At 46.7% G+C, this 26,690-nt stretch overlaps 2 protein-coding genes and 1 long non-coding RNA gene across 3 annotated transcripts; 1 reads left to right on the top strand and 2 right to left on the bottom strand.

Moving 5' to 3' along the window:
* Positions 1–1,522: 1,522 nt before the first annotated feature.
* Positions 1,523–11,525, bottom strand: Znf771 (zinc finger protein 771). Its single transcript, XM_046454705.1, has 3 exons — positions 11,438–11,525; positions 10,936–11,085; positions 1,523–2,559 (listed from the first exon to the last, which is right to left on the bottom strand). Exons 2-3 carry the CDS (start codon positions 11,074–11,076, stop codon positions 1,729–1,731), a joined length of 972 nt encoding a protein of 323 aa, XP_046310661.1. The 5' UTR covers positions 11,077–11,085; positions 11,438–11,525; the 3' UTR covers positions 1,523–1,728.
* Positions 11,526–16,575: 5,050 nt separating this feature from the next.
* On the bottom strand, positions 16,576–20,782 carry Znf48 (zinc finger protein 48). The gene is made up of 3 exons (XM_046454526.2): positions 20,609–20,782; positions 20,325–20,418; positions 16,576–19,170 (listed from the first exon to the last, which is right to left on the bottom strand). The coding sequence occupies exons 2-3, from the start codon at positions 20,401–20,403 to the stop codon at positions 17,384–17,386; spliced, it is 1,866 nt and encodes a 621-aa protein (XP_046310482.1). The 5' UTR covers positions 20,404–20,418; positions 20,609–20,782; the 3' UTR covers positions 16,576–17,383.
* On the top strand, positions 20,230–25,802 carry LOC131424553 (uncharacterized). Its single transcript, XR_009227811.1, has 3 exons — positions 20,230–20,663; positions 24,747–24,816; positions 25,504–25,802. It is a non-coding gene; the product is annotated as an uncharacterized LOC131424553 (long non-coding RNA).
* Positions 25,803–26,690: the final 888 nt, after the last annotated feature.

The following is a 26,690-nucleotide window of genomic DNA, read 5'->3' as shown; positions in this document are numbered from 1 at the left end:
CTTGGGATGGCCTTGAACTTGTGATCTTGTGGCTCAGCCTCCCAAGTTGCTGGGTTTATCAGCATGTGCCACAGTTCTCAGCTTTTTTTTTTTAAGAGATGGGTCACATTGTGTTGCCCAGGTAGGTCTTAAACTCCTGGGTTCAAGTGTTCCTCCTGCCTCAGCTTTTTGAGTAGCTGAGACAATAGGTGCCCACCCTTTTACCCAGCTTTTTTTTTTTTCATTAGCCTGCCCCAACAGTATATAAAGCATATTTGAATCTTCCCCTTTTGACAAAACTAAATCATCAAACCTCCAGCTACTTTTCCTGTAGCTTTGTACAACAGACTTTCCAGATGAGTTATCTACACTCACCTGCACTACTTCATTCTCCCACAGACATCACACACGAGATGAATGCACTTGATATCACAGCAGCATCTAGCATCTGACCACTCCCTCCTTCATGAAACTTCACCTCTTGATCTCCCAGACAAAACTTCCTTTTGGGAGATGGACATGGTGTCAAGGCCACCTAACCTGGTGTCTTTATTTTCAATGATCTCCCTGACCCTTCTACATTTACTTCATACTCAACATGTCCAGACTGGGGTGTGACAAATGTTCCCACTCCAGTTTCTATCCTGCCCTTCATCCCAGTGTCCCTTCTCAGGGACACTGCCATGTGGTCACACAAGCTAATAGTGCCATCTCTCCTTTCCTTCAAACCTAGGACCACCCTTTGTCCTGAGTTATAGCTCTTTGTTTTGGGTGTTTTTTGTCAAACCCAGAGCTTCATGCATGCTAGGCAAGTGCTCCACCACTGAGCCACCCCCGCAGCCCTGAATATATGCTCAGGGATGTAAAGTTCATCCTTTCCTGATCTCTCCAGGCTTCTTTACTGCCTTAGATCCTTTAACCTGGTTTCCCTCAGTCCATCTACCACCAACCTCCTTGCTTTTTGTTCCTAACATTCCAACCCAGGGGATGTTTGCAAACTATAATGAGTGTTGCATGCAGTTTTAGGGGCTCTCTCCATGTTCCCCAGTCCTAATTTTTTCTTGACCTTTAAGACCCAGCTTGAACATTCTTTCCAACCACGAACCTCTAAACTGCATCAAACTTCAGTTGACACCAAACCACAACTGTTGAACCAGCCTGGCAACTTGTCCCTTCTCTGCCATTTGCTCCCTATATCTGCAAAAATGGAGACAAAAGGATGTTTTAAGGGTGAAAGTGAGCTAACACAAAATACTAAAAATTTTAACTGCTATACTTTTCTTCCCTCCCCATACGCCAAGGTCATGCCTTGCTTACCAAAGCTTTGCAGAATGCAATACTATTTGTCTGGAACTTGCTCTATGCATCCTTTCAGATCTGAGGTTATGAGAACATGATAACCAAAGGCCAAGTGTGGATGATTCCCACCCCAGCCCAATTCCAGGAAGCATCTTTAGCCTTATAGCCCCACTTAATTCCACAACAACCAGGAGTGGAAAACAATCTTCCACCTCTCCCCACCCACTCCACTCACAGGCACGGGTGGAGTGAAGATATAATACTTTATTCACTAACACGGGCCAAGGGGATGTAGTGAGGGGGAGGTGGGCACCATTTCGAGGGATCCTGGTAGGGTACGTTCCTTGTCTCCCAGACCCGGCTGCCGGGGAGGAGCCATCCAGGTTTACGCAGCCAGGTTGAAGTTCCAAGTGGCCCTCCCCACTCGGACGCTTCCAACCCCACGCTGGCTCAGCTGCCCTCGCACTCTGGGCAGCGCTCGGTGGCATTGGCGGCGGTGGCGCCCGCGGGTAGCTTGAAGTCCCGGCCACAGCCGGCGCAGATAAACAGGCGGCGCCGCATGTGCGCGCGACGGTGGCGGATGAAATGCGAGCTGAGGCGGAAGCGGCGGCCGCACTCCGTGCACGGATAGGGCCTCTCGCCTGTGTGCGTGCGCGCATGCTCTGCCAGATTGGAGCGATGGCCGAAGCGCCGTCCGCACACAGCACAGCGGTGCGGCTTCTCGCCAGTGTGCACGCGCCGGTGCTTGGCCAGTGCTGAACTCTGCGCAAAGCGCGTGCCGCAGTCGGCGCATGCGTAAGGCCGCTCGCCCGTGTGCGTGCGTCGGTGGCGCGCCAGGCACGAACTTCCGCCAAAAGCTCGTCCGCAGTCCGGGCACGCGTACGGCTTCTCGCCCGTGTGCACGCGCAGATGCTGTGCATAGTTGGAACTCTGCGCGAAACGACGGCCGCAATGTGCGCATGCGTACGGCTTCTCGCCAGTATGACGCCGACGGTGCTGCCGCAGGTTCGAGGCGGCAGAGAAGCGCTTGTCGCATTCTGGGCATTCGTAAGGCCGCTCGCCTGTGTGAGTGCGGCCGTGTTTGGTCAGCGCTGACTTCTGAGAGAAACGCCGGCCGCACTCGGTGCACGCAAAGGGCCGCTCGCCCGTGTGCGTGCGTGCGTGCTTGGCCAGCGTGGAGCGGCGCGCAAAGGCGCGGCCGCAATCCGGGCACGCGTGGGGGCGCGCCGGGTCGGCAGACGGCGCTGGCGCTGGCACTGGCACTTGCACCTCGCTGGGAACCTGCAGGGAGAGGGGGTACAGATCAGCCCTGATGAGCAAGCCTCCAAGCCAGAGACCTAGTCTCTGCTCACTACCTCTTTCTCAGCCTCTGTTCCCCATCTGTGAAATAGAAAACGCAAAAGTGCCTTCCTCAGAGTATGGTTGTGTGCCTTAGATGAGGTAGTATACATAACTCACATATCACAATGCCCAGTGGCATTCCAGTTATTTTTATTAACTTAGCCAATATTCACTGGGCACGTGCAATGTGCTAGACTCTATTCTAAGCACTGGGAATTCAGCATTAACTAAAAATAAGTCATTAAAAAAAATCTCTGCTTTCAGAAAGAATAAATAAGGACTGCCCATGTTGGAGAGATGTTGCAAATTTAAATAGAAATGTCAAGATACCTTACTGACTTGGCAGGCTGAGGTTGGATGTTTGCAATTCAGCCACCAAAAGAGCTAGGGGTGTAGTTCAGTGATAAGAGCGTCCCTGGGTTCAATCCCCAGAAGCAGGGCAGGGATGACAACACTTACTGATAACTGTAACTTGAGAGGGAGAAAAATGGATGGAATTGTAATAGTGGAGGGGATCTCTTAGCTTATGGCCCAAGGCCCAGTTAGCACTTTGGTTTTTAATATTTTAATGTAAGTGAGATGTAGAACCACTAGAACAGTGGTTATAAGCAAGTAAACCACCTGATCACACATTTTAAAAAGGTTCCCTCATGCTGCTGGGGTTGAGAACCCAATGAAGGAGAGGAAGGAGGGAAGAGGGCAGAAGCAGGAGCCCAGTGAGGATACTACTGTCATCTGGCAAGAGAAGATTGTGTCTTAGATCCAGGAAACAACTGAAAAGTAGAGGTGGTGAGAACTGATCTGCTTCTGGACATACTTATCAATTTGAGACAAAAGATTTAATAACAGATTAGATATGGAATATAAAGAAAGAGGAATCAAAACGACTTAAAGGTTTGGGGGCTTAGAGACTGCAAAGGTGGAGTGGCCATTTACAGGCCATTACATCCTCACTGAGTGAGGAAGGTGGAAGGAGCAAATTGAGAGGTGAGATCTGTTTGGGGCTATATGGAAAATTCTTGACACATCTGGAGCTCAGAGGCAAGGCCTGAGCGGGAGATGTTACTAGAAAACTGTCAACCTACAGACGGTTTTTCAAGGTTAAGACTGAAAGGCGTTCACCCAGAGAATGGGCAGAGACAAACAGAAGAGGAGCAACCAGATGCAGTTAGAGAAGGAGGCAAGGCAGCTGGGCCAGGACCAAGTCCAGGATCTTTAATAAACTTTTAAGAGCAAGCACCTATCTTTTTTTTTTAAGCTGTGAAGAAAAAGCAAAAAAAAAAAAAAAAAAACCAAAAACACCCAAAATGCTATTTTGAGCCAGCCCTAAGTGGAAAAAAAAAATTGAAAATGAGCCTGTTTCATGAAGTCTCAGCTTCTAAAGATAAAATCAGAAAGAGGAAAGAATGCTTTGTAAGAGGCAGGTGAAGGGAAAACATTTTGTACTAATAGAGTGAAGAGTAATATTGAGGGCACGTTGCTCCCTTCTTAGCAAAGAGAGTGCTCACCCCAGCAAAGCTGATGTTGAATATCTACTGTAGGCCAAACAATAAAGAACATTAATTTACCAGGTGTGGTGGTGCATCTCTGTATTTCCAAGCTACTCTGGAGACTGAGGCAGGACGACTGCAAGTTTAAGGCCAGTCTGGCAACATAATAAAATAAAGGGCTGAGGATGTAGCTAAGTGTAGAACACTCCTGGGTTCAATCCCCAGTACCATAAAAAAAAAAAAAAAAAACACTATCAAAGGAAATACCTGATACATTTAAGAACAAGACAGTGTTAGCTTCTCCTGTAATCAATCTATCACTATTCCCATTTTAAATAATCTATATTGGGATACAGATTAAGAGAGGGTAGAGGTGACAGTAAGAGAATAGTGGGGCCTTCTCTCTCTGAAGCTGCACAAGGGCAACTTCAAGGCCTTCCAAATCCTTTGTCAAAAGAGAACAGCTTTGCCAGGCAGTGGCACTTGCCTGTAATTCCAATAACTTGGGAGGCTGAGGCAAGTGGATTGTAAATTTGAGGTCAGCCTCAGCAACTCAGCAAGACGCTGTGTCTCAAAATTTTTAAAAAAAATTAAAACAAGGGGCTGGGGATGTGGCTCAAGCGGTAGCGCGCTCGCCTGGCATGGTGCAGCCCGGGTTCGATCCTCAGCACCACATACAAACAAAGATGTTGTGTCAGCCCAAAGCTGAAAAATAAATATTTAAAAAATTAAAAAAAAAAAAATTAAAACAAAAAAAGGTCTGATGATGCAGTTCAGTGGTAAAGTACCCCCAAGTTCAAACCCCAGTACCTCCACTTCCCAAAAAAAGAACAGCTTTGAATTCAAGCTGGAAAACAGGATAATTTGGGAAATTTAGCAACAGCCATAGGAACTCTGGACAATATATTGTTATAGTTGTTCTATTTTATTATTGTCGTTAATCTGTAATGGTGCTTAAACTGCATGTATGTATCTGAAAAAAACACAGAATATTCAGTACTGTCCAAGGTTTCATGCATCCATGGTGGGATTGAGGGGTGTCTTGTAATATACTCCCAAAGATAAGAGGGACTACTGTAATCAACATCATAATGTTAAGCTTTGACAACATTACTGTATATACATTATTGTATTAAATCTTCCTGTCACTCCCTTAATCAAGTGTGACTTAACAGAGAACACTGAGACACAGGGAAACTAAATTCACAGGTCAACGGTGGGCAGGACAGACTGAAGTGCTTACTCTCCACCAGGAGGCTGCACTCTGCCCTGAATTCACACAGCCAAGACATGACAGAGGCTGGACTCCAAGTCCCTGGCTTTCCCCAAGAGAAATTCAAGGTTAAAATACAACTTGATACTTAAATCAAGAAACTCCCCACAGCAGGTCTGGCACAGTCTGGATGCAAGGTCATACATTCCAATTTTGCTCTGGTTTTGATGTCTCTTGGGTTTATTTCAACGTGTCAACCATGGTGGAGACAGCTTTTTTCATTATAGCTACATTTTTTCTGGACCTTTTTTCCTTGGCAACCCACCCCCCTGTTTTTAAATTTTTTTGTACTCAAGATCGAACCAACCCCCCCACTTTAAAAAAATTTTTTGTACTCGAGATTGAACCCAGGGCCTTGAGCATGACAGACAAGTACTCTTGTCACCAAGCTACATCCCCAGCCCTTGGCACCCTTCTTTAAGGTGACTTTGGCCAGCCCAAGGACTTGCTATACTGACTTCACCAAATTTTTCACACAAGCATCCTGGCTGTATACAATCCAGGAGGGGAGGCTTTGGGCATCTGCCATCTGAAGATTTTTTTTTTTTTTTTTTTTTTTGGCACTAGGGAGTGAATCCAGAGGCACTTAACCACTGAGCCACAACCCCAGCCCTTTTTAATTTTATTTAGAGACAGAGTCTCACTGAATTACTTAGGGACTCACTAAGTTGCTGAGGCTGGCTTTGAACTCACAATCCTCCTGCCTCAGCCTCCTGAGCCATTGGGATTACAAGTGTGCGCCACCACCACCACGCCCAGCTTGGTAAGCAGCTGAGTCTAACTCATTAAGAACCTGGGTGAGTCACTCTCTTTCCCTGCCTCACCATCCCAAGAAGGCTAGGTAGGCTGAGTAAGATCAAACCTTCCCAACTGGGTCTGGGATTCTGGCTCAGTGGTAGAGCGCTTGCCTCAAATGTGTGAGGCACTGGGTTCAAGTCTCAGCACCAAACATAAATAAAAAATAAAGGTCCATCAACAACTAAACTGAATGAATTAAAAAAAAAAAAATTCCTAACTTGAGGCATGCACAGCACAAGACACAAGAGTATTCTAAGTGGTATGTGGGCAAATTTTTATCTTATTATAATCATTATGTGTTTTCTGTATAAACATTAGAAAAATAATATATCACATGAAACCCATAAGTTCATAAATATTATTGTTTAGATGAAGGCAAATTTATTTCAAAAATATTGTGAATCTGTTTTTAAAAAGTATTACTAAATAATGTGAATACAACATGTATGTGATATACATGTGACTGGAACTTGGCAAATACCAGACTAGGCAATCATTAAAGGCCTATACAGTTCTCAAATTCTACAACTATTGTATTAAAAATTAAAATAAATAATATTTGCCCTGTAATAAGAGGAACCATGGAGATACAGTATAGTATAATGTAATAATCCAGGCATTTGAAATTAATTATTAAGACAATTCCATGCCTAATTTTTTTTTTTCCAGTGCTTAGGATTGAACCCAGAGCCTCCCTCACACATGCTAGGCAAGTGCTCTACCAGTCAGTCACATTTCAACCCCTTAAATATTTTTTTTTAATTCTTTTTTAAGTTGTAGATGGACACAAAACCTTTATTTTATTTATTTTTTATGTGGTGCTGAGGATTGAATCACCCAGTGCTTCACACATACTAGGCAAGTACTTTACCACTGAGCCCTAACCCAAGTCCCCCTTAAGTATTTTTTAACCAAGGCAAATATCCCAGTTTCCTCCTTAGTCACTACTTTTCTAATTATTAATAATAACAACTATCTCTTATTGAATATTCACTATGTGCTAGGAATTGTACTAGGAATTCTTACCCATGTTCTCATTTTTATAAAGCACTTTATAAACAATATATATATATATATATATATATATATATATATTTTTTTTTTTTTTTTTTTTTTTTTTTTTTAACAGTAGTGGGGATGGAACTCAGGACCTTGTGCATACCAGGCAAACCATCTACCACTGAGTTACACCCCCAGTACTCCATGTTCTCATTTTAAATTCCCACAACTCTTTGGGTTATGTATCTTAGCCCTCTTGAATAATTAAGGAAATAAGATTTAGAAGTTAACTGACCACTCAAGGCCATAGAGTTATTAAACTGAAGAACCAAGGTCTGAACTAGAAGTCTGTCATTGTCCAAAACACCTGTTCTCTAAGTTTTAATCTTACTAACTTTTGAGGTCACCTGCACAGCTTGACTCCCTCCTCTGGACCTTTTTAGTATTCAGAATCTTTCTTCTTTGGGAACAAAGTATAAAACAATCCCCATCCTCCAGTTCTTTGCTATAGGAAGTGTGGTCCACAGACCAGTTACATCAGCCTCACAGGGAACTTGTTAGAAATGCTCAAGCCCCAACTTATATTTTCTGAATCAAAATCTTTATTTTAGGATGGGATGTAGCTCAGTACTACAGCAACTGCTTAGCATGCAAAAGGTCCTGGGTTCAATCCCCATCACTACAAAAAAAAATTGTTTTAACAAGATCCCTAGGTGATTTGTATGCATGTTAAAAATTAAGCAATCTGCCAGGTGTTGTGGTACACACCTGTTAATCCCAGCTATTGGAGGCAGAGGCAGAAAGATCATAAGTGTGACCAAGGCCAGCCTGGGCAATGTAACATGACCCCATCTCAAAAAAAGGAAAAATAAATTAAGCAATTTGATATGGAAGAGAAAAGAGCTACTCGTGGAGAAAGGAGATAGAAAGATGAAGAGGGTTTTATAGGCTGAGATCATATGGGTAAGACCTCATAGGTGAGAAAGGGTTATGTCAGTTTAAAGCTGCACATGGGAAGAGTGTTGAAGAGTTAGAGAAGCCAGAATGACATGAGATCACATGGTGAGGAGCTTTGAATGTCAGCCTTAGAAACGGAGACTTCATCCTAGGGAAATAGAAAACCACTCCAGGGTTCAAGCCAGGGCAAGACAGCGATGGATGTGCAAAGAGGCCTGAGAAAATCTTTTCTACTCCTTAAAGACAGATTAGATTTAGATAGGCAGAACGAACACTCTTGGGTTGGGGTTGTGGCTCAGTGGTAGAGTGCTCGCCTAGCAAGGCCCTGGGTTCAATCCTCAGCACCACATAAAAATAAATAAAGATTTAAAAAAAAAAATACATTAGTCCCTTTAAGGTCTGTTCTGGTCAGTGATTGGTCATGGGTCTGAGTGATAGCTAAGAGTCACAGCATTGGAAAGCTTTTTTTTTGGTACTACACATTGAACCCAGGAGTACTTTACAACTGAGCTACACCCCGGCCCCTTTTATTTTATTCCGAGACAGGGTCTCACTAAATTGCTGAGGCTGGCCTCGAACTTACAATCCTCCTGCCTCAGCCTCCCAAGTCACTGGGATTACAGGTATGCACCACTGCACCCAGCCTGGAAGGCACTTTTGAAATCACTAACATACAAAAAAACGAGACTCTGGGAGGTCACACAGCAAACCACTAAGCTATCTTGTGAGCAGAGTGCTAAATGTTCATGGGATAAGTGTACTCTGGCATTCAAAGATCTTATATAATTATCCCATTTTACAGATAAGGAAGCTGAAGCAAATTTGATAAATGGTAGAGCTACTGATACCACTTACAATCTGGCCCAACATACCTTTGTGACTTTCACACCAAACCCTCCCTATACCCCTCAGCTCCAGCCAAAACTAGTTGGGGTTTCCAAATACCCTTTCTCTCCTTCACTGCCACTACTACTTTAGAGCAAGTCACTAGCCTTACCTGGCCTGGTGTTCCCATAGCAGCCAATCATTCTTCTGAATAGAAATCCAGTCATGACCCTTCCCTGATTTAAGGCTTCCAATGGCATCACTTAACCTAACACATAACCCGCAGGTGGCTACCCTGGCTTGTTTCAATGCCTTTTATGCTGTGGCCCCACCTACCTTTTTAGTCTCAACACCTCTGAGGCTTATCTTTTGTAGTTTCCTCTTCCTGGAATGCTCTTCCTCCTCCTCCATTTGTTAAACACCCACTAAGCCTAAAGGCCCCCATCAAACATTATCTCTGTGAAGTCTTCTCCACTGCCTGGGTTGTCTGCCTTCAGTCCTCCATCTAGGCCTCCATGTTGGTTGCTCTGTTCATCCCCAGTCCTCAGGGTTCAGCCCAGAAAGTCCTTTGATTAAAAATGAATTGGAAAATCTCCCAAAGGACAACTGAGCCCAAGGTACTGAACTTCAGGGAAGAGACCAATTAATAATAATAACTACTTACATAATGTTTATTATGTGCCAGACAGTTTTAATTCTATACACATATTCATTCAATTCTCACAACTCCAAGAAGTAAGTGCTATTATGGCTTCCCTTTTACAAATGAGGAAACTGAGGCATAAAAAAGTTACGAAACTTGTCCAAGGTCACATGACTGGTAAGTGATGGAGTTGGAAATCCACCTTAAGTTTAGGACTCTGTACTTAACTTACAGGCAAAAGGAGATGATCAGGGATTCACAGGGCAAGAGGAAGCAGGCTGAGCTAGGATGGTGGGCCTGAAAAGCCCAAGAAAACAGAACTAGATAGTTATTTAAACTGGAGGCCCAGGGAGCCAGTCTCCCTCCCCTTAGGATCCACCATGCCCACTAGGGGGCAGCAGAACTTCCTTTCCCTGATAACTGGGCCCTGAGAGTGGCAGTACAGGAGTCCTCCAGCTAGATTCAGTGATACTCAGACTTGGGGTAGCCAGAGTACTGTGCACCTCTGGAAAGTGGAAACATACCTGATGGCAGCTAGTGTCTTCAATGGGAAACTCAGTTCACTCTGTTGTTCTTAAAAACCTTCATATAGCCTCAGGATAAAACTTGGACTCCCTTTGTGGCCTGACAACCAACCTACTCTTATCCATGCTACAATTTGATGGAACTACCCGCCCTCATTGCTCAGAGTCGGGCTCCTTTCGCTACTTCCCTAATAGAGCCAGTCCCTCTGCCTAGGGATAGTGACCCAATTTTAGCCCTCAGCTTCTTACTGGTCTCAGATAAGCCATCCCTTTTCTAAATTTGAGACCTTGGCAAGTTGCCAAACTGTCTTGGGCCTCCCCTGTAAAATGGAATAAATACTACCTGTATCATCAAATGGAGGTGTTTGGAATTGTGTCTGGCACACAGTAAATTGAAGAGTTAGCCATCGTTTCTGTTGCCTAACCTTACTCCCCCTCCAACCCCAAGTCTGAATTAAGTTCCCACCTTGGGCTTCATCATCCCCTGTGCCTGCACCCATCACACAAGATTGTGACTACATGGTTACTTGTTGGTCTAACCTTACGAGACACCAAGTTCTATGGGAATCCTACGGTAGAGTTTACTGTCCAGTACCCAGCATGGAGCCTGGCATACACAAGGAGCTAGATAGACATCTATATGATGGCAGATAGCCAACCCCTAGATTTTGGGTTTGAGAGTCAAGGGAGAGTAGGGCAGGATCCCTGATTGCTGCCTGGGGAGGTTGAACCTGGACTAGATTTGGGGGCTGTGGCCCCACGGTGTGTGTGTGTGTGTGTGTGTGTGTGTGTATGTGTGACACGTACCTCCTTGTTGTCCATGGGGATCTTGAGTTTCACCACCTCATACTTCTCCTCACCCTCCTCCTCCTCACCCTTCACCAGCAGCACCATCTCCTCCTGCATCTCTTCCTCCTCCTCCTCCTCTGCCTGCTGTTCGCCAGGCATCTTGGTGTCCTGAGGCAGGGAGCTGGATCAGAGGCTCAGGACCCGCCCCCCCAACATGGCCCTGGCCCAGGCAAGGCGGTGCAGCCGTGGCTTCCCCCGCCCTGCCCTGGTCTCCGAGTCTGGCCCTCTCCCATTCACCTCTGCCCAGCCCACGATCCAGCACTGTCCAGTGACCAACCCCGGAGACACCCACTCATCCCGGCATTCAAGGCCCAGAGCAGTTCGAATCTCCAAGCCCCCGCGAGTCGCCACCCTCCCCGCGCTGAGTCACTCCCCAGAGCCTGGGTCGGCGACCTGGAGCGCTAGGGCAAGGGCTGGAGGCGGGATTGGGCGGAGACCCTAGGGAGAGGTGCGCACTCACCAGCGGGAGGTTCGGCGCTCGCGCTGCCCCAGGCCTAGGCGCGGGGCGGTTGGGCACTCTGCGAGGCCGCGGCTCCGGGGGCGGGGCGGGGGCGGGGCCCCAGAAACAGTCGTTTATTGGTCCGAACTCAGAGCCCCGCCTCCAGGGGAGGAGCCCAGAGAACCTAGGCATCCGGCTCAAACCGCCAAGGGAGGGCGGCGAGCTGGGACCTGGATCCCTCCCTCCAATCCTAACTGTTAAGGACCAAGAGCCACCCAAGCCTAGCGTTCAGGGTCCTCGCCACCGGTACCTACCCTCACGGCTAGTCTCCGGGCCTGGCTCCTTAGTCTTCTCTACGCCAAATGTGTCTGCACCGCCCGAAATAGGCCACGTGCGCTCCCGCCCCGGCCTGGGCCTCTCGCTGGCACCCCGCCTGGAGGGCGGACCCTGTTGCCTCCTCACCTCTTCCCTCTTTCTTTCCTTTGCCCTTTTTTCCTTTCCCCGCATCTCCGCTGGCCTACGGGATACCTTACTTCTTGAATACATACTACCCGAAGCAACAACTATGCAAGTTACCGCTGCTATTTATTGAGTGCTGTGTCTACTATGCTCCAGTTATGCTAAGAGTTTTTACACGCTTGATTTCCTTTGATCTTCACAGTAAGGATCATGGCCCGTTTTACAGATGAGCTAAATGAAGTTCTGGGAGGTAAATTGCCTTGCCTAAGTTATACGGTAGGAGTGTCATAGCATTCCTGACAATTGGTAGCCCAGAGGGAAAATTAGAAATTAGAAGCTCTCAGGATATTTTTCTTCCTTCCTTCCTTCCTTCCTTCCTTCCTCCCTCCCTCCCTCCCTCCTTTTTTTTTTTTTTTTTTTTTTGTGTGTGTGTGTGTGTGTGTACGCGCGCAGGCAAGTTACCACTGAGCTACATCCCCAGCCCTTTTAATTTTTTATTTTGACACAGGGTCTCACTAAGTTGTTTAGAGCCTCCCTAAAATTGCTGAGGCTGGTCTTAAATTCATGATCCTCCTATTTCAGCCTCTGAACAGCTGGGATTATAGGCCATGCTACCACACCTGGCAACTTTTAAAAATTAGTTTTGTGAGCGTGGTGGTCCAGGCCTATACTCCAGAGATTCTTGAGGCTGAGGCAGGAGTGTCTCAAGTTCAAGGCCAGCATGGGTAACTTAGTGAGACACTGTCTCAAAATATAAAAAGGGCTCTGGATGTAGCTCAGTGGTAGAAGATCTTTGGATTCAAACCCCAGTATCTCACACACACACACACACACACACACACAAAAATTAGTTTCAAAACAGAAGAGAGATCTTTTACAAATTTTAATTTACAACATTTAACATGTTGGGGTTATGGAGGCTGAGATTGTGGCTCAGAGAGGGCTCGCCTACCATGCATGAGACACTGGGTTCTATCCTCAGCATCACATAAAATAATATAAAGATACTGTGTCGGGCTGGGGATGTGGCTCAAGCTGTAGCGCGCTCGCCTGGCATGCCTGCGGCCTGGGTTCAATCCTCAGCACCATATACAAACAAAGATGTTGTGTCTGCCAAAAACTAAAAAATAATAATAAAAAAATACTGTGTCCACCTATAACCAAAAAAAAAAAAAAAAGTGGGATAAGGGAGCTTAGCTCAGTGGTAGAGTATTTGCATAGCATGACTAGGTTCAATCCCCAGCAGTAAAAAAGAAAAGAAAAAGTTGGAATATTACATATAGAAATTTCCCACTTCTCTTGAACAAGCCAGTACGTACCTAATTCTCCCAATTTATGAATAAATTGGGGCATCCAAGATTCAGAATGGAAGAAAAGAAATAACACGCAGTAAGTATTTACAATGTTGTTTCTTTACAATAGTCCTATGGGGATCAATATCTCCATTTGACCAATGATAAAACTCAGCCCTAAGTAATTTGCTCAAAGTCTCACATCTCATAAGCAGCAGAGTCCAAGCTTGTTATTCTATTGCATTAAACTCTATCTTGGGAATGAAATTATACCAAGAAAATTCGTGGCAGATGTAGGACTCAACTGGATCATCCATCTGCAAAGCCTGGGGCATAATTTGGAGTTTGGAATAACATCTACTCAAATTTTAGTTCTTCCACAGAGCTGAGAGAAGAGGGAAAATGTCCAAATATCACATGCGAGATTCCTCCAAAACTACTTTGTGTTTTTTTCCTTTTTTTTTTTCTTTTGGTACTGGGGATTGAACCCAGAGGCACTTTACCACGGAACCACATCCCCAGCCCTTTTATTTGTTGGTTTTCAGGCAGTGAGACCTGACAGGGAGTGTAGCTCAGTCATACAGCACTCACCTAGCAGGTGTAAGGCTCTGGATTCCACCATGAAAAAAAAAAGTAAATAAGCAAATAAATATGATAATTTATGAAAAAATAAGGGCAAGATGATCCAATAGGGAGTGGCTATGGTTGGAGGGTTTCTTTAATGTGGCATCTCTGAAGAAATAATATGAACCTGGAATGATTAGAAAGGTTAACCATTTGAAAATCTGGAGGAATGTTTGAGACAGAACTGCAGAGGCCTTGAAGCAAAAAGTTGGCATGTTTAAGTCAGGTACTGAGTTATGCACCTATAGTCCACTCAGGAAGCTAAGGCAGTAGGATTGATTGAACACAGGAGTTCAAGGCCAACATAGGCAACATAGCAAGACCTTTCTCAAAAAAGAGAAAGGAGGAGCTGGGGCTATATCTCAGTTGGTAGAGTGCCTGCTTTGCATGCACAAGGCCCTGGGTTCAATCCCCAGCACCACCAAAAGAAAGAAAAGGAAAAGGAACTCTACATGCCTCAGAAATAGAAGACTTGTGTTACTGGATCTGAGTGTACTAGCAAGGGTAAATGTAGACAAGATGCAGTAAGTAGGGATCAGATAATAGCTGCATCTCCAACAAAGGCAGAGAGAATCAGTGAGGAGACTCAGCAAGTGAAAGGAGGCACCTACTGTTACTAACACAAGGAAGAGGGGCTCCATCCAATTGCTCTGCAAACATGTACAGTTATCTGTTTGCAATCACATGTGGTTTCTGCTCTTGAGAGTCTCATACTCAATAGAGTAGAAGATTGTGATAACGCTGCAGCTGTAGCTCAGTGACAGAGTTCTTTCCTAGTGAGACCCTAGGTTCAGTCCCCAGTAACTAAAACACACACACAGTCACATAGATTGTGATAAAAATGCTTAGCATGTGCAAGGCCCTGAGTTTGATCCCCAGCACTGTTAAAAACAAAATTGATATAATTATGAATCATCTGTGAACACACAAAAAGGACAGTAGGCAAAAGGACAATAGGTCTTCTGGCAGAAGAGTAGTGGAATGAGTGAACAACTCCCTGAGAGGAACAGGCATTGGGTGCAGGCCTCTCTGAGATAAATGCCAAGGGGATAAATGTGAAGGGCCTTCAAAGAGGGAATGCGACAGTTGGCAAGGAGTTTATGGGATTGTAAACTCTTATGAAGAGCAGATCATGTTTCAGGGATACCCTTCATAAAAGCATTTGGTGAAATCTATAGATACTAGGTCCTTCCTAGGACTGGGAGTAGAAAATTGAATTTGGAACTTGACTTCATTCTTTTATTATTATTTTTAATTGTCAATGGACCTTTATTTTATTTATTTAAATGTGATGCTGAGGATCAAACCCAGGGTCTTACACATGCCAGACACCTGCTCTACCACTGAGCCACAACCCCAGCCCTTGACTTCATCTTGAATCCCTGAGGACTTCGTGCGTTCTTTTTATTCTTCATAAAACAAATCATCTCCCATAGTTTTGTTTTTCTTATTATTATTTGATTTTTTTTTCTTTGAGAGATGGGGTTTTGCTTTGTTGCATTGGCTGGCTTCAAACACCTAGGTAAAAGAGAACATCCTGTCTACAGGCACCGCCACCGCACCTAGCCTACCACTGAGCCACATCCCCCAACAAAGGAAACAAAATTTAAAAGGCATAGAGCTGAAACCACACAAATGTTAAGCCGTGAATGCCAGTCAAGTGTTAAGCTTCACAGAGAGGGAATGGGAAGATAGGGCAAATGTTTTCCATGGCGGCGGCGGGGGATGTAAATTGGCCAGATGTAGTTTTACCAAGTTCACTGAAATTAGCTTGGAAGCAGAACTGATAGAGTAAAAAGACAGGGAAAACAGCAAGGATGATCTTCCAAAATCTCCGAAAGACTCCATTCAGGCCAATGGATACCGGTGCACATTTAGCCGGAAGTTGCTTAGAATCCCCGCCCTGGACGCAAAGTTCTGGGTACTCAGCATGTGCACTACCTGGCAGGGGTGGAAGGATCGGTAGGGCCTTTCTTACAGTAAGCTTTCACTGCTTTCTAGGGCAGCGTGTCGGATGGCTAAAATCTCGCGTGAACTTCTACCCAGGACTATTCCCGCTCGACCATTAGCTGAGAACCGGACTGGAGAATTTGCAAAGCAATCAAATGTTGCTTAGAAGAATGAAGGGGCGTAATGTTTTTAGTTCCCAGCCAATCAGGGGAGTTCCTCTATTTCTTTCCTCCCTATTGGCGTTCTCCTTGGAACCAGTCAGGAATCGGAGCCCTGCTCCTGAGGATGCGATGGGTGCTGGTAAATTCGGTCGTCCTTTGCAAGGGATTAGAAAGCAACCTGTTTAACCCTTCCTTTGGACTTTGCAACCAGATGGTGTTTGTTCCGCCCCAGGGAAGCGGAGTTTCCCAGTGTCCCCATAGGCCGTGCATCTGTGTTGGGACTTTCTGGGCTACATGGGTCTGCAACACTTAGGCTAACAGCCACTTTCCACCCATTCCCCGTATCTTGCCCTCCCTCCCTCAGCGTCGCACAATTTTCCTTTTAAGTATCATGTTCCAGGCTATTGCCTATGGGCTGTTAGACCTTAGGCCTCTGGCATTTGTTGACGAATCTGAATCTGGTGGCCCTTTTAAAACCCACTGTGAAGGGTAGAAAGTGGCTGACCCTGCCAGGATAACCTATTTAATGGGACAAAGAGCACAAGGGACCTACACAAGTTTACAAATCCTTTGAGGGTTTTGCCTGTGGTGTCACATTTATACTCTTTCAACCCTTGTCCTGCATGTACGTACACGTGTATACACAACCACACACCCCTACAGAGTCCAAGCCTCAGACAAGAAACAGTTTTATTAGTAAGGAGACACATGAAAATGTGGCTGTCAGGCCTTGCAGCATCCCTAGACTCTGGGGCTTCTCCTCTCTCTAGTCCTGCCCTTGCCCAATCAGCTGATTTCTGCTGATGGCCACCAGAACCTGGAAGTGGCATTCAGGCTGGATGCCATGAACACTCCTCCTGCTATTTCACCAGTGACCAGGTGTCAGGGTGGGTCCAGGTCCTCAAGGGACATAGATCTGGGCTCTATCCAAGAGTGCTCTTCCTGGCTAAGACCATGTCCAGTGACCCAAGGTTAGGAGTGGGATCTACCTACCACACAGCAATACTGTCCCCATCATGATGATCAAGATGCCCTGCCTCATCTGACACCGTAAATTCCAGATTTCCCTTTGCTGCACCTCATAGGGTCAAACAAACTGATTCAGGGTGTTTGGTCTCCCATGGCAAGTTTGGGAGGAGTAGTTCTTATCAGTCAAGCAGCAGGAATTTGGGGTTCTTTAAAGAGTTTTCAGGCTAAAGCCAGTTTCTAAATTTCAAATTAGTATTTACTGAGTGCTTACTGTGTGCTAGGCAGTGTTCTAGAATTTGAGGGTGTAGCCCATACTGGCAAGGTCCTAACACCAAGCCAGGACAGTTTCCTGAGCATCAATGTTATGGTCTCCAATTTCTATCTATTCATTCCTTTCTCCCATTTCTTCCCCTTTATTTCCCTCCCACCACCTCCCAGGCCCTTTCTACTCTGCTTCAGCAGCAGATAACCCTCCCTTTGGTTTCCTGGGCTTCCACCTTCCCTGGACCCTATCATTCTAGTCCCACTGGTGGTTCCTCTTTGAGAGGCCTTGCCCGACTATCCCCTATCCCAAAGGGCCTCAGAACCAGGTGCCCTCGCTGGTGCTTGATACGGGCAGAACTGTCACCAAAACCCTTGCCACACTCTGCACACTTGTATGGCTTCTCCCCAGTATGTGTGCGCCTATGTTTGACCAGATCTGAGCTCCGGGGGAATTCCTTCCCACAGAAGCCACACACATGGGGCTGGCTGGGTCCAGAGGGCTGGGCCCGGACTCGAGGTCGAGGAGCCGTGGGTGCTGGGCCAGGTGGGTTATGTGGCCGTAGGAGAGTAGATGGTGGTGGTGGCCGGGCACGTTCACCACGGTGGGTTCGGAGGTGCTTGACTCTGGCCGAGCTGTCAGCAAAACCCTTGCCACATTCAGGACAGAGGTAGGGTTTCTCCCCAGTGTGTACTCGATGGTGTTTCACCAGGTCAGAGCTTCGGCGGAAGCCCTTGCCACACTCGGGACACTTGTGGGGCTTGTCACCAGCCAGTGGTGGGGGTGGCTCCCCAGCCTGTGGGCCTCCAGGCTCAGGCTCCAAGCCAGGCAGGCCAAAAGGCCCATCGCCAGGGTGTGAAGGGCTTCGAGGTGTCAGTGGGGGGCTGGTGCCAAGAGGAGGTGGAGGTGGGCTGGGGATCAAAGGGGCTACAGGGTAAGCTGGAAAGCTGAAGTCCTGGGGCTCCATGTGAGTGAGGCGGTGGCGAAGAAGTGTGGAACTGAGGCTGAAGGTGCGGTCACATTCTGGGCAGGCATGAGGTCTCTCACCACTGTGTGTGCGGAGGTGCTTAACCCGGGCAGAGCTGTCAGCAAAGCCCTTGCCACATTCAGGGCACAAGTAGGGCTTCTCTCCTGTGTGCACCCGCAGGTGTTTCACCAGGTCGGAGCCCCGGGCAAACTCCTTTCCGCATACATCACAGCCAAAGGGTTTGGGCCCCAGGTGACTGCGTTGGTGGCTCAGGAGGCTGCAACTTAGCACAAACCGTTTGCCACAATCAGTGCAAATATATGGCTTGTCCTGGGCCTTGGGTCCCTGTGCAGTTGTTGTGGCTGCTCGAGATGGCTGCCGGCGGGGCACCACTGGCCGGGGGGCTTGCTCCCCCCGGTGTGTCCGCTGGTGCTTTATGCGGGCAGAACTGTCACCAAAGCCCTTGCCACAGATGGCACACTTGTAGGGCTTCTCACCAGTGTGTGTTCGCTGGTGTTTCACCAGGTCAGAACTCTGCCGGAAGCTCTTGCCACATTCACCACAGATAGTGGGGCGCTCACCAGCAGGTATCCGAGGCCGTGGAATCTTTGGGGGACCCTGGGCTGGTGGCCGGGCCCTATAGGGTTTCTCACCACTGTGAGTTCGCTGGTGTTTAATGCGGGCTGAGCTATCTCCAAAGCCCTTGCCACAGACCCCGCACTTGTAAGGTTTCTCCCCTGTGTGAGTCCGCTGGTGTTTTACCAGATCTGACATCTGCCGGAAGCTCTTGCCACACTCACCGCACACCGCAGTTCGATCACTACTAGCCTGGCCCCAGCGTGGTTCTCCCAGGACCCGGGGGCCTCGATTCCGAGGCTGAGGCTTTCCTAGTCCCTCTCTCTGAACCCATAAATCATCCCAGGTCTGGATACCTTCAGGTTTGAGAGAATCATTTCCTACTTCATGACCTGAGGCCAAATCTTCTTCCTTGAACCCCAAGTCATCCTCCTCTGGTGGGGTGTGTTCAAACACATCTGACTGAGAAATCACCACATTCTCACTCCCTAGACCTGGGAAAAGAAAAAGGAATTGTAGCTCTCACCTTTTGGCTTAGCCTCTTTGGTGTGTGGTGGGGGGAGGGGGGAGTGCTGGGAATGAAACCCAGGGCCTTCAGCAATCCTTCTACAGCACTGAGCTACACACCCCACCACCTCTCCAGGAAGACTTCCTTGACAATGGATCTCTTTCTCCTCTGAACTTTTGAAGCACTTATTGTCTGTGCCTTTCAATAACAATGGTAATGACTTCCTTTTACTATGTCCTAAATATATGCCAATATATTTAACTATATATGCAAATATAAAAATAAGTAATACTGTATCCTTGCAAACAATCCTAGAAGGTAATACTATTAGGTTACTATCCCCATTTTACAATCATGGAAATGCAGAGAATATAAGTGATTTGTTCTAAGTTAGAAAGTAGCCAAGCCAGCTTTTAACTCAGGTCTGTCTGAACCCAACCACGTTTTATTGCCTTTATATGGAAAACTTGGTATTTGCTCTTTCTATTGTACTTTGCTATATTAGCCTATTCTATAATTTATTACTTCAGTCTTCCTGTGTCTTCTCACATACATCTCTCAAGATGCTTAGGGGTGGTGGGAGAGATAAAGTATCAGTAATTATAACTGTGGGTTCAGAACAATTATAGGGCTTCTACAATTGCTGTGCGATGTCACAGCAGAAGAAACAAGGAGACAGAGAATGGCATTCACAGCAAAGAGAAAACAGTGGAGAGGAATGGAAGATAAAGCTGGAAACGGTTGTTGGGACTAGTTTGAGCATGCAAGATTTGGATTAAATGCTAGGCTAAGTATAAGGCTTTAATTAGTAGCCAGGGGGGAGCTAGGAAGGTTTTTGAGTAGAAAGACAGGATTAGATCTGGAATTGGATCAATTTGCCTGCAGAGTGCATCACTGGAGAGAAAAGGGCAGAGGTGAAGACTGTGGGGGAGGGGAGGAGTCCTTGAGAAGATGCCCATAAAGGCCTGGCACACAGTAGGTACTCAGAAACGCTGGCTCCTTCCTTTGGTTTCTGCTCCCCTCCCCCTCTCTCCTTGGAGACACAGCTTACGACCAATTTTTCTCGGAGGGGCAGAGCCCAGCACTGGAGTCCCCACCCAGCTATTACCTGTCTGTGCAGCGCACGGCCGCGGCTCTCACCTGTGCGGGCGCTTCTTAACCGCTCCCTCTCCTCTGGGCCATGGAGATCCGAACCCCAGGGTTCTACGGCGCGTTCCATCGCCAGTACGCCGCCCTGGGCAAGGGGACAGACACATAATCCTGTGGTCACCACAACCATGTGCGGCCCGCGGACCTTGCCGCTGCCCTCTGTCGGCCGGCGCGGGCACCCGACACCGGGCGCGGTTCCCGGTAACTCCCGCCGGCGCCACCGGCCACCCCTGCACCTGCTGCTCCTCCTCCCAGCACGCAGCCGTCCCTCTCACCTCGTCAGCCGCCTCCAGCTCAGCCACCCGGTGCCCTCCCAAGTTCCTCTGCAAGGTGCGGGTACCCGAGCCACTGGCGGCTCGGAGATGCGGGATCCGCGCCAACACGGGAGGGGGCCCGGTCCCAGGCGTCCCGGGGGCGGCCGCCGGGGGCGGGGACGGGAAGCGGAAGCGCTGGGGCGTATAGAGCCGCTCTAGGACCTGGGAGGAGCTGCACGCCAGTTAGGGATGCCGGTGTTGGCGGGAGCTCTGTGGCCCGCGGGTGGCTGCGTGCAGCCGGGTGGGCTACTCTAAGCCGAAGACAGTGGCCCGAACTCGGTGGTATTAACCGTGTGCCTCCTGGGCTGCAGCTGGGTGATAAGGGCTGAAGACTCTTCCTAAATGTCGCTGTTTCTCTGGCCACCGGCGCAGACCTCGGGGGCTGGCGGGCAGCGCCAGCCACCCTAGCCCGGGAGAGACAAAGAAAGAGGAATCCGGACACGGACCCAGGGAAAGGAGTGGGGGAGAGACCAAGGCAGACAAAGGGCGGCGGAGACCCCGGACGGGGCGGGGCGGGGCGCTGAGACACGGGAAACAAAGCCCGGCTGGTCCGAGAGGCCGAGGACCGCGGTGGGGGCTGGGCTAGGGGAGACCGAGGCAGGAGCAGGGACTAGAGGGGAACGTCTGGTAAATGCTGCTAGGGAGAGGGGGCAGATGCAATCAGACCTGCAGCTCCCAAATAGACCCTGAACCAGACTCACCCAGTCTTAATGTAAAAGCCCTGAATCAAAAAGGGCTCGGCTGATTAAAAATACAGGGGCAAAAGATTTGCCACCAGAAACAAGAGATGTAGAAAGATATAAGAGATAGCTATAAAGGCATTGAAGCAGTCTTAGGAGCCATAAGAAAAAGAAGCAAGCAGCGTGGAGGGAATCAGACCCAGAGTCAGAGAAACAAAGGACAGCAGTCAGTGAAAACAGGCAGGGACAAAGAGACAGAGACACAAAGAAAGAAGCTGCTAGAAAGACTGGGGACAGGCTGACAACCCTGCAGAACTAAGCCCAGAAAGAGGCTGAAGAAATAAACCCTTTTTCCATCCTGGTGGGGCCCTGGCTGGGGCTGTGTTCTAGTTAGGGGACCCAGGACCCTGGAAACATGCTTCCAGGATCTGCTTTTGTGGGAAAAGAGACTGAAAGATGTCTTCAGCCCTTTTGCCAATGATGAGGAGGCGTAACCACGTTTTTTTTTTTTTAATATTCTTCACATGAGCCTTAGTGCTCAACTAGATGATTGGCATAAGCAGTTGACAAATTCCAGATCTGTCCTTGGAGTACTATCAGTTTAAATGGGCAAGCACACAAATCTTTAAAAATAAAGAGAGTTTGCTTAGCATGCAATCAGATTGGATCCCCAGGACAGGGGGGGTGGGGGTGTGTGTTAGAGAACTGTAAGGGTGACAGTTATACCAACCTGTTCAAGATAGTGTAGGAGAGCTGGAAAAGTTCTAATACATGGGTCTTTGTCTGATAAACATGGAGGCTTTATATTGATCATAATCCCTAAAGACAACAACCACCCCCATATTTCTGATTGTTGAAGTCACAAAAGATCAAAATCCCTAAAGTCTAAAATCCTAAAAATCAGGGCTGGGGATGTAGCTTAGTGGTAAACTGTTTGCCTGGCATGCATGAAGCCCTGGATTCCATCCCCATCAATGCAAAAATAAATAAATAAAAATAAAAATCTGAAAATCACAATCCTAAAAGATTAAAATCCAAGATATTGAAATCATGAAAGAAAGTGGAAATCGTGAAAACTGCAATGCCAATTAAAAAAAGAGCCAGACCTAGTGGCAGACACCTGTAATCCCAGCAGACTGGAGCAGCAGGATCGCGAATTCGAGGCCAGCCTGACAATTTTGAGATCCTGTTTCAAGATATACATAAACGTGGGATGGGGATGTGGCTCAAGCGGTAGCGCGCTTGCCTGGCATGCGTGCGGCCCGGGTTCGATACTCAGCACCACATACCAACAAAGATCTTGTGTCTGCTGAGAACTAAAAATAAACAAATTTTTTATTTAAAAAAAAAAGATATACATAAACGCTTAGTTGATAGAGCAGTTACATTGCATGCACAAAGCTATGGGCTCAGTCCTCAGCACCAAAAAAAAAAAAAAAAAAACAGGATAAAGTGCCCCTGGGTTCAGTCTCTAGGACTGCATTTTAAAAAAAAAGCAGTAAAATACTGAATTCTGGGAAGGAATTAGTGTGTTGTTTTTTTTTTCCTAAGAGACCAAATTTCAGTGTGTTTTCCAGGCTGGTCCCAAACTTGGCTCCAAGGAGCTTATCCTCCTCATTCTACTGGCTACTGGGTAGGTAGAACTATAGACATTCACCACTGCACCCAGTTTTATATTATAAGCAGAATAGCTGCATCATGTTGGGCAGAAGAAACACCTAGAAACCTAATAAAGCATTATTTTGGATGTGTCTGTGAGGATGTTTCCAAAGATGAATGTATGAACCCAAGTGGACTAAGTGGGGAAGATCTGCCCTCAATGGGCAGGCCTCATCCCATACATAGGCTGGAGGGAAACAAATGCAGAAGGTGAGTGATCTCTCTCAGAGCTGGGACAGAGTTTTTTTTCTGCTATCTAGACACTAGAAGTCCAGACTGGCTGACCTTTGGACCCTAGGACTTAACACCAGCACTTCAGGCATTTTTCAGGTGTTCAGCCTCAGAAGAGTTCAGGTGGTCAGCCTCCTATTGGGAGTCAGGGTCTCTGGTTCCAAGATGAAGCCTCTGGACCTAGACTGAACCATGCCAATGGAATCCTAGGGTCTCCAGACAGCCTGTGGTGGGACTTCTCAGCCACCACAATCATGTGAGCCAATTCAATTGAAATCCCAAACCATAATGACAGATTTGGAATTAGGTGGGATCAAGCATTCTAAAAGTGAATTTCAAGATGTTACCAATAACGTTCATTTTTTCCATTCATACCAATGCAGAAAAGTCAGATGGGTAGATTGATAGGCCACGTAATATGGCAAGGAAGGAAAATTTGGTTTAAAAATCATTTGTTTGTATTGGCATTCCTTCCAGCTGATGAAATTCCATGAGTTCTTTCTCTCTTTTTCTCTCTCTTTCTCTCTCTCTCTCTTTCTCTCTTTTCCTCTTTCTCTCTCCCTTTTCTCTCTCTCTCTCTCTTTCTCTATTTCTCTCTCTCTTTCTTTCTTTCACCAGGGATTGAACCAGGGGGAAAAATCACATCCCCAACTCTTTTACTTTGAGGTAGGATCTCACTGAGTTGCTTAGGACCTCACTAAGTTGCTGAGGCTGGCTTTGAAATTGTGATCCTCCTGCCTCAGCCTCAGAGCCACTGGGATTTCAAGTGTGTGCCACCATGCCTAGCCCCAGGAGCTCCTAATGAATTAAAGTTGCATTTGCTTGAAGAAGCTAGTTAAGTTTCAAACTGACTTGTTTGAAAATAGTTATAAGAACTAGGGGTACAGTTCAATGGTAGAGTACTTGCCTACCACACATGAGACCCTAGGTTTGATCCCTAATACCACAAAGACAAACACAAAATTATGTTTAAAGCAGGATAAGAAGCATGGGTGTTGCTGTTCACTCACCAGTATTGTTTCTGCCAAATTTGTGGTCTGCTATGAATACATTCAGAATGGATTTCTGCATACCCAAAACAATACAGAAGCATCACATGGGAAAATTTAGTAGATAATGACTGTGTTGGTGTCTATCAAATTATAGAATGATTTCAAAAAGAACAGTGCTACATAGAAAATGAATGTGAAGTAGCTGTGCGACGGCGTGCATGCCTGTAATCCCAGTGACTCAAGAGGCTAAAGCAGGAGGATCAAAAGTTCAAAGCCAGCCTCAGCAATTTAGCGAGGCCCTAAGCAACTTAGCAAGATCCTGTCTCAAAAAATAAAAAGGGCTCAGTGCTCAGTGCTATGTGGCTCAGTGCTTAAGCAACCCTGTGTTCAATCCCTGGTATCCCCCCACCCCGCCACCGAAAAATAGCACAGAACATACATACAAAGTGGCAAAAACGGGTCTTCTATTTTTTTTTTTTTCTGGGTACTGGGCACTTTTCCAAGCTATATTCCCAGTCCTTTTTTATTTTGACACAGGGTCTTGCTAAGTTGATGAGGTTGGCCACAAACTTGCAATCCTTCTGCCTCAACCTCCTGAGTTAAACAGGTATGTGCCATCATGTGTGGCTTGCATGCTATTTAAAGGCTGTTCAATAATTCTGGGAAGGGCTGGGGATGTGGCTCAAGTGGTAGTGCGCTTGCCTGGCGTGTGCGGGGCTCTGGGTTCGATCCTCAGCACCATATTAAAATAAAGATGTTGTGTCCACTGAAAACTAAAAATTAATTAAAAAAAAATTCTGGGAAGATCAGAGTCTGAACCCAGGGCAGGGGTTGGAAGGTATGGAGAAAAGGAGACCAATTTTTTGATGGAAATCAACTGGATATACTTGTGGAGGGTGAGAATGAGAGGAATTCAGAGTGATGTAGGGTTTTTTATTTATTTTTTTTTAGTTTTCGGCAGACACAACATCTTTGTTTGTATGTGGTGCTGAGGATCGAACCCGGGCCGCACGCATACCAGGCGAGCGCACTACCACTTGAGCCACATCCCCAGCCCATGTAGGGTTTTTTTTTGTTTTGTTTTGTGGTGCGGGGGGTGGAACTCAGGGCCTCCCAGATGCTAGGCAAATGCTCTACCACTGAATATATCCCTAGCCTCCCAGAGTTTTAACTAAGACATTGGGGCTGCTCAGTCTGATGAGAAATGGAGGAGGAGGGGTTGTGGTAGAGTGGGAAAGATATAATCATCTCTTCCCTTTATATCTAAATACTGTTTCTCTTCTGGCACTTTTAGCATGAATGCTGTGAGTCACACCTACTTGTGGCTGTCTCTCTCCCCAGAGGACTGAAATGCTGACTTAATTCACCCTGTCTGGATCCTTGGCAACTAATCCACAAGAGCAGTCACTGGATATTAGCTGGCAGAACTACCATATTGCTCAGCTCATGTAATAATAATAACTAGCATTTGCATGAGCTCATCTCATATGCCAAAGCACTATTCTAAGAGTTTTGTGTATTAACCCGTATTAACCCACGTGCCGTAGTCTGTCTTTTCTTTTTTTTGCAGTACTTGGGATTAAATTTAGAGCATTTTACCACTGATCTACATTCCCAGCGGCTTTTTTTTTTTTTTTTGATAGAGTCTTGCTAAGTTTCCAAGACTAGCCTTGAACTTGGGATTCTCTTGCTTCAGTCTCCCAAGTCACTGGGTTTACAGGCCTGTACCACCAACATCCGGCTTGCTGTAATCTTGGTCATGTCCCATGAGGGAAATTATTTGTTTACTTATTTAGATACTGGGGATTGAACCCAGGGTGCTTTACCACTGAGATACATCCCCAGACCTTTTTAGGGGAGTACCGAGGATTGAACTCAGGGGTACCTAACCACTGAGGAACATCCCCAGCCCGTTTTTGTATTTTTTTTAGAGACAGGGTGTCTCGCTGAGTTTCTCAGGGCCTCCCTAAATTGCTGAGGCTGGCTTTGAACTCTTAATCCTCCTGCCTCATCCTCCTGAGCTGCAGGAATTACAGGCATGTACCACTGCACCCAGCCAGACCTTTTTCTTTATTGGTACCAGGGATTGAATTTAGGGGTACTCAACCACTGAGCCACATCCCCAGCCCAATTTTGTATTTTATTTAGAGACAGAGTTCCATTGAATTGCTTAGCATCTCACCATTGCTGAGGCTGGCTTTGAACTCTCGATTCTCCTGTCTCAGCCTCCTGAACCGCTGAGATTACAGGAGTGCACCATCAGCCTGGCTTCCAGCCAAACCCTTTTTTTTTTTTTCTTTCTTTCTTTTTTCTTTTTCTTTCTTTTTTTTTTTAGTTATAGGTAGACACAATATCTTTATTTTTTATTTTTATGTGGTGTTGAGGATCGAACCCAATGCCTCAAGCATGGTAGGTGAGTGCTCTACCTCTGAGTCACAACCCAGCCCCCAGCCAGACTTTTTTAATTTTATATTTTGAGAC

The sequence above is a fragment of the Marmota monax genome, unplaced genomic scaffold (assembly GCF_021218885.2).
Source record: "Marmota monax isolate L192 unplaced genomic scaffold, Marmota_monax_Labrador192_F-V1.1 WCK01_AAM20220418_F8-fsc00086, whole genome shotgun sequence".
Taxonomy (NCBI): Eukaryota; Metazoa; Chordata; class Mammalia; order Rodentia; family Sciuridae; genus Marmota; species Marmota monax.
This window is presented reverse-complemented; position numbering and strand designations above follow the sequence as displayed.